The sequence below is a fragment of the Carlito syrichta genome, unplaced genomic scaffold (genome assembly GCF_000164805.1).
Source record: "Carlito syrichta isolate Samal-C Ts95f unplaced genomic scaffold, Tarsius_syrichta-2.0.1 Scaffold308847, whole genome shotgun sequence".
NCBI lineage: Eukaryota > Metazoa > Chordata > Mammalia > Primates > Tarsiidae > Carlito > Carlito syrichta.
The window spans coordinates 1,076,335-1,089,535 of record NW_007252943.1 but is presented as its reverse complement, the minus strand read 5'-3'; the positions used below and the strand labels follow the sequence as shown (position 1 = coordinate 1,089,535).

At 54.5% G+C, this 13,201-nt stretch overlaps 1 protein-coding gene across 2 annotated transcripts in view; it reads left to right on the top strand.

Moving 5' to 3' along the window:
- The window catches only part of MDGA1 (MAM domain containing glycosylphosphatidylinositol anchor 1), a 59,574-nt gene extending 48,477 nt beyond the window's left edge, over nt 1–11,097 (top strand). Inside the window, exons 10-17 of one of the 2 annotated variants that reach the window (XM_008066149.2) lie at nt 1,184–1,335; nt 2,464–2,641; nt 2,895–2,918; nt 4,089–4,241; nt 4,828–4,962; nt 9,518–9,648; nt 9,859–9,967; nt 10,746–11,097. In XM_008066149.2, the coding sequence (XP_008064340.1) occupies nt 1,184–1,335; nt 2,464–2,641; nt 2,895–2,918; nt 4,089–4,241; nt 4,828–4,962; nt 9,518–9,648; nt 9,859–9,967; nt 10,746–10,837 (974 nt within the window). In that variant the 3' untranslated portion in view covers nt 10,838–11,097. The remainder of the gene's footprint in view (nt 1–1,183; nt 1,336–2,463; nt 2,642–2,894; nt 2,919–4,088; nt 4,242–4,827; nt 4,963–9,517; nt 9,649–9,858; nt 9,968–10,745) is intronic. The other variant, XM_021716610.1, reaches the window with a different exon arrangement.
- Nucleotides 11,098–13,201: the final 2,104 nt, after the last annotated feature.

Sequence of the window (13,201 nt, the reverse complement as noted above, 5' to 3'; positions counted from 1 at the left end):
CCTCCCCCTTCAGTCTCCTCGGGCCCCAGTTCTGTGCTTCTGGCCGTTCCAGTCGCGGATGTGATCTTTCCCCCCGCCCCCACCCCCACCCCCGGCCTGGCTCACACCAGCGTTAGACCCGCTCAAGCCCTGGTCACCGCCCCGTCTCAGCCATCTCGGTTCAAGCTCCTCTTCCTCCGTCCCGTCCTTGGCTTCAGCCCCCTCGGGCGTGAGCTGTAGCTTGGAGGAGAGAAGACGCCCCTCAACAGCTTCTCTGGGACGTCAGGGTCGGCACTAGGCCAGACAGCACACATTTCCTGGGCTGTCCCCCCACGCCCCTGTCGGTGCCCAGAAATCCTTCTCACCTTCAGCTTCTCATTGAGTCATACCCGGGTGGGCTGTCTGGGGCTTCAGACTGACCGTGAGTGGGTCAGAAAGAGATGGAGCTCGTGGTGGGGACTGAGGGGCTGCCTAGGTTGCCGATGATCCCCCTTTGTTCCTTCCTTTGGTGAGAACCACCTCCTGGCCGCGCCCTTGGAGGAGAGCCCCAGGCGTGTCTGGCCCCCATTCCACCATACCCTGGGCTTTCCCAACATCCTCCAACTGACCGGGTGCTCCTTCAGCTCCTGTTCAGATCCCCCCACTCAACAGCAGAGGGTTAGGACCTCAGGTCCCGGGCCACCTCCCTGGTCCCGGGCCACCTCCCTAGCCCCTCCCCACCACCCAGCCCTGCCAGCCAGAGGCCCCTGTGACATTTCCCACCTCCTTCCCTTCTCCCCTGTTCTCCCCACCTCTCTGCCTCTCTCTGTTCCCCTCCTCTCTCTTTTCTTCCTTTCCTCTCAATATCCCTGACCCTCCTTCGTGTCTTCTTTCCCTGTGTCTTCTCTAATATCCCCCCTCTGTGTCTTCCCGCATTTCTCTCTTCTCTGTCTCTTCCTCGGCCTTTTCTTTCTCTCTTCAATATCGCCTCTGGGAATTTCCAATCTCTCATCTGCATCTCCCACCTCCCCTCCCACCCCATCCTCATCCTCCCTCTTCTTCCAACATCTCCTCTCCTCACAATATTCCCTTTCTCTTTGTTTCTCCCATCCTCTCTCTGTTCCACCCTCATCCTCTTCTCCTTCTCTCTCCCATGCCTCCTCTCTCTGTCTCTCCCTCTCCCCCCACCCTCCACGGCCCCATGCTCCCCTCCCCGCCCTCTTAGCCAAAGCCTACAGCCCGGAGTTTTACTTCGACACCCCCAACCCCACCCGCAGCCACAAGCTGTCCAAGAACTACTCCTACGTGCTGCAGTGGACTCAGAGGGAGCCTGATGCTGTTGACCCTGTGCTCAACTACAGACTCAGTGTCCGCCAGGTGGGCCAAGGGGGAGCTGGGGGCAGGTGGACAGTGCTGTGGCTGCCCTGGGAATGCTCATCAAGGCCCGAGGAAGGGGTTGGAGACAGACGCTCAGTCACCCTGGCCCTCTTCAGAGGCGGGGGAAGTGTTCTGGACATAGAGGTGGGAGAGAGGAGGTTCCAGGGACCTATCTTTTCTGGATCCAGACTCTAGACACAGCCCCGAGAATTGGGCACGCAAGCATCTGCTGGGTTCTTGGGGTAGCCACCATTGCTCCAAGAACACCAGAATCTACTCTTGGGTCAAGAGCTTAAGAAGGCAGGGCGTCAGTCTCATCTGAGGGATCTCTATAATGCGAGACTGGGGTCACTATGCTGTTCTTGTGCCCAGTCTAATTCTGTGTGGTTCTTCCCAGCCTAAGAGGCAGTTGATGGGAGAGTAAGAGTATGGCTCTGGGGCAGACTTCCCAGGCTAGAACGCAGATTTGTTTGAGCTTGGGCCAGCTACATCTCTTTGGCCTCAGTTTCTTTATCTGTAAAATGGAGAAAACTATATTTTATTTTTAATTTTTTGAGTCGTGGTCTCCTCTGTCACCCAGGCTAGGAGTGCAGTGGCATGATCACAGCTTACCACAACCTCAAACTCCTGGGCTTAAACGATCCTCCAACTTCAGCCTCTTGAGCAGCTGGGACTGCAGGCGTGCACCATCACACCCAGCTAATTTTTTGTGTGTGTGTAAAGATGAAGTCTTGCTAAGTTGCCTAGGCTGGTCTTGAACTCCTAGGCTCAGGCAGTCTTTTCGCCTCAGCCTCCCAAAGTGCTGGGATTACAGCCGGGGGTATTTATAATATCCTCCCTCATAGGATTATTATTTTGAGAATTAAGTGAGTTAATAATCTTAAGGCACTTAGAACAGTGCCTAGCACTCATTAATTATTCAATACATATTGCTGTCATCATTGCTATTATTATAAAGATACCGCTGGAAGGTGGACATGGAAGAGGTGATTGTCTGATCTCACAGATGAGGAAACTGAGGGTTGACTTCCTAGTCCTTTGCTCTCTCTGCTTCCCCAAGTCACACTAGGACATGGGCTGGTGTTCCAGGGGAGGGTGTGGGCATCTGGGAACTCCCTGTATTTTCAGCTGAATCAGCACAATGCCATGGTCAAGGCCATCCCAGTACGGCGTGTGGAGAAGGGGCAGTTGCTGGAGTACATCCTGACCGATCTCCGCGTGCCCCACAGTTATGAGATCCGCCTCACACCCTATACCACCTACGGGGCTGGTGACATGGCCTCCCGCATCATCCACTACACAGAGCGTAGGTGATGGTGGTGGTGGCGGCGGCAGCAGGAAGGGTGGGCACATCATCTCCAGGGACCCCCCTCCACCATCCCTACATGGTTCCTGAGCTTGGGGCTCCCCACTGTGTGCTCTCCTACCCTGTCCCTGCAGGCCAGGCCCACTGGCCCCCAGTCCTGGCTCTGAGGATCCTGTCCCTGGTCCTAAGCAGGGCACCCTCTACAGAGCCCCACACCTTGGTTCTGACTTGGTTTCCCTGCTTGCTTTCTCAGCCATCAACTCTCCGAACCTGTCAGGTGAGACTCCACCCTCCCATGACCTCCCCTTCCCTTTAGGGACACAAAGTCTCTCCCAGTGGTAGGAGGAAACCTGGACAAATACTCAGAGAAGAAATGACTTCCCCTGGGTTTCCATGAGCAAGTGGAGAGGGATTCACAGCCCCAAAATGAGAGGTCGGGCTAATCCACATCCCCTGTTGCCTGGGGCAGGGGTTCTTAGTCTGTGATCCATCAACTCCCAAGGGCTTTGTGTATAGAATTAGGGGTTCAGCCTGTAATCCCAGTACTTTGGGAGGCTGAGGTGAGTGGATTGCCTGAGCCCACAGGTTCGAGACCCGCCTGGGCAGCGAGACCTCCTTTCTACAATAAATCAAAAAATCAGCCGGGCGTGGTAGCGCGCACCTGTAGTTCCAGCTACTTGGAAGGCTGAGGCGGAAGGATCGCCGGAGCCCAGTAGGTCGAGGCTGCGGTGGCCGGGAGCGGCCACTGCACTCCAGTCTGGGCGACAGAGTGAGACTCCAACTCAAAAAAAAAAAATTAAAAAAAAAAGAATTAGGGCATCTGTGAACCTAGAAGGGCATGCGGTTATTTTTTTTCTTCGGACTTCTAGCAGATATTTAAGATCCTTTTCAATGGTGTATGTAGACAGGAAGCCACAGTAGTAGAATCAGTACCTGTGACATTGTCAGCAGTAGAAACCCAATGTCACACCACCTCACAGTGTTGCAGAAATCTCTAAATATCATTTCTATTCATTAGTATTCCAGAACTATGGTAGTTATTAGACCTGACACTAGATCTGATCTTGGGATTTAATTAGGTAATAAAGAAGCCCACTTGTACTTTTATAACAAATTAAAAAGTATTTTGACAACTGCATTTCAATAGAATTGATTTTCTCTATAATCCTATATATTTCATTTTATGTGTCTAAAATCATTATTCTGAGATGGGTTTCTTAGGCTTTAGTTGATGCTAGAAGGGTCTGTGGCACAAAAAAGGTTAAGAAGTCTTGTTACTAGAACAAATTTGTTGTGGGCCCCATTGTCTAGTTTCTCAAGCTCTGGAATCTTGGGTCCTTGCTTAGATGCCTGGGAGCTACCTCAAGGGTGGCTGGTGGGGGAGACACTGGACCCAAGGGGCAGAGGAGACTGTCTCACCGTCCCTTCTACTACCCCCCCAATGCAGACAACACCTGTCACTTTGAGGATGAGAAGATCTGTGGCTATACCCAGGACGTGACAGACAACTTTGATTGGACACGGCAGAACGCCCTCACCCAGAACCCCAAGCGTTCCCCTAACACTGGTCCTCCCACGGACATAAGTGGCACCCCAGAGGGTGAGGACATGGCCTGCTGCCGGGAATGGAGGACTGCTTCAAGGAGGGTTCTAGGCCTGGGAGACCCCAGTCTGGGGGTAAAGAGAGACCCAGCCCTGTCCTCAGGGAGCCCCAGTCTGAGGGGAGAGACACAGCCCTGTCCTCAGGGAGCCCCAGTCTGAGGGGAGAGACACAGCCCTGTCCTCAGGGAGCCCCAGTCTGAGGGGAGAGACACAGCCCTGTCCTCAGGGAGCCCCAGTCTGAGGGGAGAGACAGCCCTGTCCTCAGGGAGCCCCAGAATGAGGGGAGAGACCCAGTCCTGTCCTCAGGGAGCCCCAGAATGAGGGAGGAGGAATAGCCATGTCCTCAGGGAGCCCCAGTCTAAGGGGAGACACAGCCCTGTCCTGATAGAAGATCAGAAGGAAACTGTGATAGAGCCAAGAACTCATGAACGCTGACCAGACTCCTTTGTTGTGAGGCAGGGAGGATGGGGTGAAGCACCTGGGATTCAGACAGCTGAAGGTTAGGCACGGAAGGAGTTGGGGGGAGGAAAGAGGCTTGGGTGGGTGGGGAGGAGCCTGCTGGTGCATTCCCCCCACCCCTGCAGGCTACTACATGTTCATCGAGACATCCAGGCCCCGGGAGCTGGGGGACCGCGCGAGGTTGGTGAGTCCCCTCTACAATGCCAGCGCCAAGTTCTACTGTGTCTCCTTCTTCTACCACATGTACGGGAAGCACATTGGTGAGTTGGGACCAGGGCATCTGACTGAGCACGTGCCGGTTGGGGAAGGGAGTGGGGGAGCCACAGGACGCCAGGCGCTGGCCCACTGGAGGCCTGAGCTTCTCAACTTGGCTAAGGCACAGGTCCCTGGAGGGGGTATAAACAGAAGTTTGGCAAGGAGAGACGTCAAATGCCAGCTTGTCCGAGATTGTGAGACGATCAAGGTCTCGCGCGTCTGCAAACAGAAAGGCTCTAGCAGGATGGGATGGAAGGGAAGAGAGGATGGAGAAAGCTACTCTGAGGGGCACACATTGTGCCTGACAGGGCCCATGGGATGTCCTGGGTGCACTGCATCCCCGGTCTCGTTAACCCTCACAGCCACCAAGTGAGGGAAGTGTGACTAAGCACTTGCCCAAGACCACACAGCAACCCAGGTCTATCTGACTTCCCCAAGACCTGAACATGGGATAGGAAGGGTGCTGCTTTGTGAGTGGTGAGAGGAAGTCCTGCTTCCCTAGTGTGGGAGTGAACTTCTGGCACTGGCAGGAGTGTGAGGTTCATCACTGAACGCACCCATTCAGTCATCACTTCAGAGCTCCTGCTCTGTCCTGGGTCCCAGGTGCCACAGTGAGTAAGATGGATGAGATCCCAGGAAAGTGTGAGAGGCATTAAACAGCCAGCGGTGCCATCTAGGAGTTTGTGCCCCCGTGGCAATGGAAGGACAGGGGCCAGGACAGCCAGTAACAAAGAGACCTATGGACTCTGGGGGCATGGTCATGGAGGCTGCTGAGGAAGTGACAGTTTTTTGTAACTTGGTTTGTTTACTTATTTATGAGAAAAGTAACATTTCACAGGGGTAAAAAGTGCGTAATGGAAGTCCTCTTCCATGCCTGTCCTGCCATCTAGAGCCCTTCCCCAGAGGGGATCAGTAGACTAGATTCTGGGGCAAATTTCCGGAAATACTTGATGTGCATAGAAGCCGGTGCGTATATAGGTATATTTTGTTTCCTCCCCTTTTGCACCCTGTTCTGCACTTGCCTTTTCCCTCTGGACTTCTTAGCGCTGGCTCCTTCTCAGTGTGCAAAAAGCTCCTGGGTTGTTCTCAGCTGCTCAGTAGAGGGATTGACTTTAAGCAGGTATAGACTGAAGTCCTCTCGTGGAGAAGCCTCCACAGCTAGTGTGACAGATCGGGCTGAACCACTGGGTGAGCAGGGAGTGGAATGGAATGTTCTGCATCCATGGAGGCCCCCAAACTGTTCACACAGTCCAGTCTGCCTACAGCTAGGTCTGGACTCCATAAGAGGCTTCCTCTGGGGAACAACTGGTTACTATCTCCAGCTCAGTAGGGACACTGTAGTCCAGTAAGGCCCTGGAGAGAGAAAGCCCGAGGGGGCAGGCTGTCTGACAGACCTTGCTCTGGGCTTCCCAGGGGGTAGAACTAACTTGAGACCATGAACGCTTGTGTGAGGCAGATTTGATTTCCACCTGGGAAAGAGCCTGGAAGCATCTGCTCTGCCCAGCATGGGAGTGGGCTATCTTGGAAGATGGTGAGTGTCCTGTACAGATCACATTTCTCCTCTGCTGGGTCTCCTCAGAGGCTTGCTGTCATCGCCACCCTCTCTTGGCTGTCCATACCTGATCTGGACCCTGTCTGCATCTCTTGGCTCCCACCCGGCTCCACCACACGATTCTCCTGGCATTCCTTTAAAGGCTGAAAGCATGGCTGGGTATGGTGTCTCACACCTGTAATCCCAGCGCTTTGGGAGGCTGAGGCAGGAGGATTGCTTGAGCCCAGGAGATAGAGACAAGCCTGGGGAGCACAGTGAGACCTCGTCTCTACAAAATATTAAAAATATTAGCCAGACATGGTGGACAGGAGTTTGAGGCTGCAATGAGCCATGATTGTGCGACTGCACTTCAGCCTGCGTGACAGAGTGAGACTCCAACTCAAATAAATAAATAAACAAATAAGTAAATAAATAAAAATAAAGACTTGAGACAGGGTCCTGCCTTAGGGGGCTTTGTGATGTTCCCCTAGCCTTGGACCATTTTTCCTTCCCTCAAGGAGCCCCATGTAAAAGAGCTCTCTATTCTTTTCACTGCATTATTTTCTTTGTGGGGCTAACCACCAATAGTACACAAGCTCCATGAGGGCAGGGGTCTTTGACTTCTTCTAGTGCTTAGAACAGAATCTGGTACATAGTGGTGCTCAGTTAGTCAAGTGAGTGAGTGAATGAGAGCGGGGTTTGGGCTTTATGCATTCTGGGATGGCTTCCAACCCCGGGAGTTTAGGAAAGTTTTTGATGACAGTCATGGAAAATTCTTCATACAGTTTGACTATTGAGAACTGATAGGAATTTGACACAGCGCTTCCCTCAAGGAGTCAGATAGGGAGGAGATGATGTGGATCCCAATGACTGTCATCCTACTGAGCAGAGACTACTCAGTTCATAACTGAGCGGGTTATGAACTCAGAGTTCACAGGAAGGATAGAGGGCTCCCAGCTCAAACCTAGGAAGACTCTGGAGGAGGTGGTTTCAGACAGGCCTTGAAGAATGGCAGGGGTTTGACCAGAGGAATGTGGTAGGGGAGTGCATCTCAAGCAGGAACAGCCTGAGGAAAAGCCCAGAGACTGGAAAGCGGGAGTGTATCCAGGCACCAGCATGTAGTTGCATTCGACTTTGGAGGTGGCAAGGAAAACATAGGAGAATGCAGTGAGCAGGCCTGCTCTTAAGGGAAGTTGAGGGCCTTGGGCTGTGGCTGATCCCTGTGAAGGGATATCAGGGATCTCCTGAGCAGAGAGGACCTTGGAGCTCAGGGCATGCTGAGGGGAGGGGACATAAGTTCGATTTGTGTTTGGTCAGTAAAAAGCATGGTTTCCATTGGGTCCCTTGGGCAGCATAGTTGGGGAGGAAAAAGTCGTATGATGATTGAAGCTAGACCCCAGAGGGATGGGGACAAGGGGCTGATCTTTTTTTTTTTTTTTTTGAGTTGGAGTCTCACTCTGTCACCCAGACTGGAGTGCAGTGGCCGCTCCCAGCCATCACAGCCTCGACCTGCCAGGCTACGGCGATCCTTCTGCCTCAGCCTTCCAAGTAGCTGGAACTACAGGCGTGCGCTACCACGCCCGGCTAATTTTTTGATTTATTGTAGAGATGAGGTTTCGCCAAGTTGCCCAGGCGAGTCTCGAACCCGCGGGCTCAGGCAATCCACTCATCTCGGCCTCCCGAAGCGCAGGATTACAGGCTGAGCCACCAAGCCGGCTGGGGCTGATCTTTTAGAGGGGAAGGTAGAGTGGATTCCTAGGGGCTTATGTCACTGGGGCTTGCGCCCTGCCAAAACCAGGCGGTACCTCCTGGTCTACCAGCTGCTGGCTGCAGCCCTCCTAAGGGCCCTTCTCCTGTGGGTGAGAGTGCTCCATGTGCCTTGAACTTTCTATGTGCTCCTCAGACCTGGCTCTGCTGCTGGGGAGGGGGTGTTTCTTGCTGCCCTGGTCCCTCCTTTCCCCTCCCCTCCCACCCTGCCTGGCAGCTTTGGATAACAGCTGTCCCCAAACCTTGTGTCTTGCTGACTCTCTTTGGTCCAAGCCAACTCCTTTCATCCCAGGCAGGTAACATTTGGTGGCTCTCCCCCACCAGGGGGTCTATCTTTCTGGTGTCACAGATGGTGCGGCTTTGTCTGTGGGTAGTGCCATGGAAATGCCAGCCACCAGGCACCATCTAAGATTGATTCCCCTTCCTCCGAGCCAGGTATTTTATGTCACTGGGAGCTTGAGGTGGACTGGAAGGGACAGGGAAGGGGCATTGACATTGTCAGGGTGACCTGAGCCAAGCTGTGACCTCCCTCTGGTGCCCCTCAGCACCCCCAGAATTCTAAGCCCCTGTAACTGTAAGGAAATGGGCACTGCAAGCCCAGGCTCATGGCTCTAAGCCCTCCCTCTCTGTGTTTACCACAGCTATGGAGCACATGTGTGAGTATCTTTCCTTAAATCAACTCGCTTTTTTTCTTCTTCAAACTTTGTCTTAAGTGTCAGTATTGGAGAAATCCTGAGTTTGGAGGGCTGGCTTTATTCACCACCTAAAACATGCAAATAGGTATTTAAAAATTTAAAATCCCTGTATCTACCTCCAGAAATCATGCCCTGCCAAGGAGACACATTGTGCTCTTTGAGAATCCTGCTCTGTGCTCAGGTGTGGGCCCCCTGCCTGCCCTGGGACAACTCCTGTCTAGAGGGGAAGGGTGATGTGCATGTGTGCGTGCGTGTGTGTGTGTGTGCCTGCGTGTGTACGTGTGTACGTGTGTGTGTGTTCAGGGCTGAGGGGTTAGGAGGCAAGGAAAGACACAGCAGAAAATGTGCAGGTCTTCCTGATGAACTGAGTCCTACTACTGTTCTCTCTTTCCCACACTGAGGGTCTCTCTACAGGAATGAGATGTTGAACCCATGTGGGGATGAGAGGAGTCCTGCCAGCAGGGACAGTGCTGCGGGGAGTGGAGGGAGGGAGGGTTTGGTGAGTGCACACAGGTAGAGGCACCCTGGCCAGACCTCACTGTCCCCTGTCTTCACACCACCCCCCAGGCTCCCTCAACCTCCTGGTGCGGTCCCGGAACAAAGGGGCTCTGGACATGCACGCCTGGTCCCTCAGTGGCAATAAGGGCAATGTGTGGCAGCAGGCCCATGTACCCATCAGCCCCAGTGGGCCCTTCCAGGTGAGTCTACTGCTCCCAGAGGGACCTCCCAGGTGTGGATGCTTGCTCTGGCCCCAGAAGCACTTGACCCTGTGCTTGTTCCTGGGGGCTGAGGAGGAAAACAGGCAGAGTACGGGGACTTCCGGGTAGATTGAAGGGAGGGGTGGGGACTCTCTGGTGCCCGGCAGAATCCCCCCAACCCCTGCTCCATGCTCTCTGACTCTACCCCAGATTATTTTTGAGGGGGTTCGAGGCTCGGGCTACCTGGGGGATATTGCCATAGATGACGTCACGCTGAAGAAGGGAGAGTGTCCCCGGAAGCAGATGGATCCCAATAAAGGTGCAAGACGGGAAAGGGGTGGGGGAACCACGTCTGGGAGGGCTTTGTGGGTGGGCTCCTGTCTGTTGGGGGAGGGTGCTTGTGTCTGAAGGGAGTTTAGAATACCCACGTGATGGGAATCATGTGTCTGGGACTGTGTGGACACATGCTCACTTGGGCTCCACCCTGACTCGGGCTGTGGGACATCCGGACGACAGTGAGAAGCCCTGTGCCCCGCCTTCCTCATGTGCTTACTGAGTTATTTATAGTATCAGAATGCCTCCTGTGCCTGGGTCTGAATACATCCGTGTGTCTGTGGCTCCAGATATAAATGTGGCCTCCTGGGGCCAGTTGTTTCCAATACTAGCAGCTCCAGTTTACTGAGTGGTTGCTATGTACCAGGCAAGGCACTAGCCTTGCTTAACTAAGGCACTATATGCTTAGTTAAGCATGCGTATATAGTATACCTGTATATGCATGTTTCACTTAATCTTGATAGCAGTCCTTTGGGTTAGCTTACATGGTTAGACCCATTTTACAAATGAGGAAGCTGAGGCCCACGAAGGCCAATTAAATTGCTCTGTGTCTTAGTGAGTCTGAACCCCTGCAGGCCGAGTTAACCTCCACACCATACCACCTCACTCCTGTGTTACAAGTGTGTCCGCGTGTGTTGAGGGCCCCCACATAGGTGGGACAGAGTACACAGGACCCTGTCCTGGCCAACCTGCCTGCCACCGCCTGCCCCCGCCAGAGCTGACCAGAGCCCTGGCCTATCTCCTCTCTCTCTCTCCCATCACAGTGGTGGTGATGCCGGGCAGCAGAGCACCCCGCCAGTCCAGCCTGCAGCTGTGGGGGCCCATGGCCATCTTCCTCTTGGCATTGCAGAGATGATGAGAACTGCGTGCCCCCCCCACCCTGCCCCCGGCACACCAAAGTGTCCACATTGTACCAAAGACTGACCCCCGCCAGCCGGGGTGACCAGGGGCAGGGCCTGCCCGCCAGGGAGGGGGCCTGCTTTGACTGCGAGGAGAAACAGAGAACAAGGACAGAGGCCATCACTGAGGCCCTAGAGACGGCTGTTCAACACACGCACACATGCATACACTCACGCTCTCACACACAGATATATTAAAGCACAAGTTTCTATCCGACCTGCCAGCACCTTCTTTACTGCGAAGACAGAGGACTTTCCTGAACGGCGTCCGCCCACCCGGAGACCTCGGCGCAACGTAGGCCTTGTCCTGGTGGCCCTTGCGGTGTGTTTCTGACTTTCCCCCGTCCCTTAATTCAAGGCCGAACTCCAGTCCAGTGACTTTGCCAGAAGGCAGCAGAAGTGGGACAAACACGGGAGCCCCTCCCTTGGCCAGACTCTGGGACTCCTGGGATGGGGGTGGCAGGGGTCAGAGGAGGGCTGGGCAGGATCTTGCAAGCTCTGTGACTGTCCTGTGTCCAGGAGATGACGAGGAAGGATGGGCTGCTGCTACATGCAACGATGTCCCAGAGAGAGGGCTGGATGATGGAGACCCCAGGTGACCCCAGATCCCACAACCTATCTCTGGGACATGATGCTCCCCTCTTCAGTGTGCTCCCTTTGAAGGGACTGGGTCTTGGCCCTGGGCAGTCTGATGACTGATGCCTTCCCCACCCACCCTTGCTAGCGGCTGGACTCCTGAGAGCACAGTTGCCACCCTAAACTCCGCCCCCAGTTGGGTCTCAGAGAAGCTGGAGGAGTGTTGGCCAGGCTATTTTCTGGGGTGAGGCTTGACTGTGAGAGAGGCAGAAGGGAAATTCTGCTTCTGGGATTTTGTGCCCCCGTTTGGGAATGGAGTGGTACCATTTTGTACACACTTGGCATGAAAGAGTGTCCTGGATAGGAAAGGGTGTGCAGAGGAAGGCACCACACTGCACTGTCTGGTTGGCTGTTTTCTTATCTACCTGGAGGCAGTGAAGGAGGAGGGGTTTGTAGAGCTGGAGCTGGTGGGTGGGACCATTGCCGTTCCCCTTGCTGGAGCTGTGACAGGGCTCCCTGTTCTTGGGTCCTGGCTTGGAAGCTTGATATTAATGTGATGGGATCTAGATCTCTCCTCTTCAGTGTCACCCCTGAGCCCCCCACCCAGCCATCTATGGGAGAGAGGAGGCCCAGCCCTTCCAGGATGAGTCTTTATGCATGAGTGAGTGAGTGCATGTGGCATGTGTGTGTGTGTGTATGTGTGTGGAGTGTACTCATCGATGTCTGTGTACCACTGTGGGTACATTGCTGGCCAGGAGTATGTGCAATTTGGGTCTGTGTGTGCAGTAACACGTGTCTGTGGGGCTGGGTCACCACCCTGTCTCCATGCCTGTGTACATCAGTGTGCGTGACCGTCTTCCTGAGTGACGTGTGTTTGTGGGGTGCTGGCCCAATAGACCACTTCTAGTAGTTTCTAGCTGCCTGCAGTGGCCTGAAATTTCACCTCTCATCCCCTGTGTATGACAAAGAGCTGACAGATGACCCTACCGAATGCAAGCACCTTTGGTGGGGGGTGTCACGGGGCTCTTCCTGGAGCATTTGGTGGGGACAGCTGCAAAAACAAGGCCTGGAACGCAGGAAGCACTGTGGTGCCAGGAGGCAGGCGGGGAACCAAGGCAGACACCGCCCACCTCGCTCTGCCAGGCCTGTGCTATCATCATCACCAACAGCTGCCAGGTGGCCCGGCCAGGCTGCAGTGGGGCCTCCCGATCCCCGATCAGCACGGCTGCTTTCCTGGCCCAGTCGAGGCCTCCGTCTGAAACGAGTTGCTCCAGGTTCCCAGCACACGCTTCCATGGCGTCTGCCGGGTATTGTTCCTTAATTGTCCCATCTGTGCAGAGTCTGTTGCCCCCAACTAGACTGTGAGCTCCTCCTCTAAGCCTTCCAAGCCCTCTCCCCCACCTCCCACTCCTGCCTGGCACAAGTGAGCCTGGTATGGAAACCGGTGGAACAGATCCTGTGAATCCACGGGTTCCCAGCCCTGGCTGCAGAGTAGAACCCCCAGGGAGTTCTGGGAAAAGCATTGCTACTTGGGTCCCACCCCAGAGGTTCTGATTTAATTGGACTGGAGCGCAGCCTGGCATCAGAAACGTTGAAAAGCTCCTCAGGAGAACCCAAGAGCGGGAACCACTGGCCTGTGACCTGAGTGCTTCCTTTGTGCCCTCGCTGGGGAAGGCGTGGGAGCACCAGAGATGAGTAGTCCCATGTGCTTCCTTCTGGGGCTCTCATGGTGCCCTCTGCCCGTG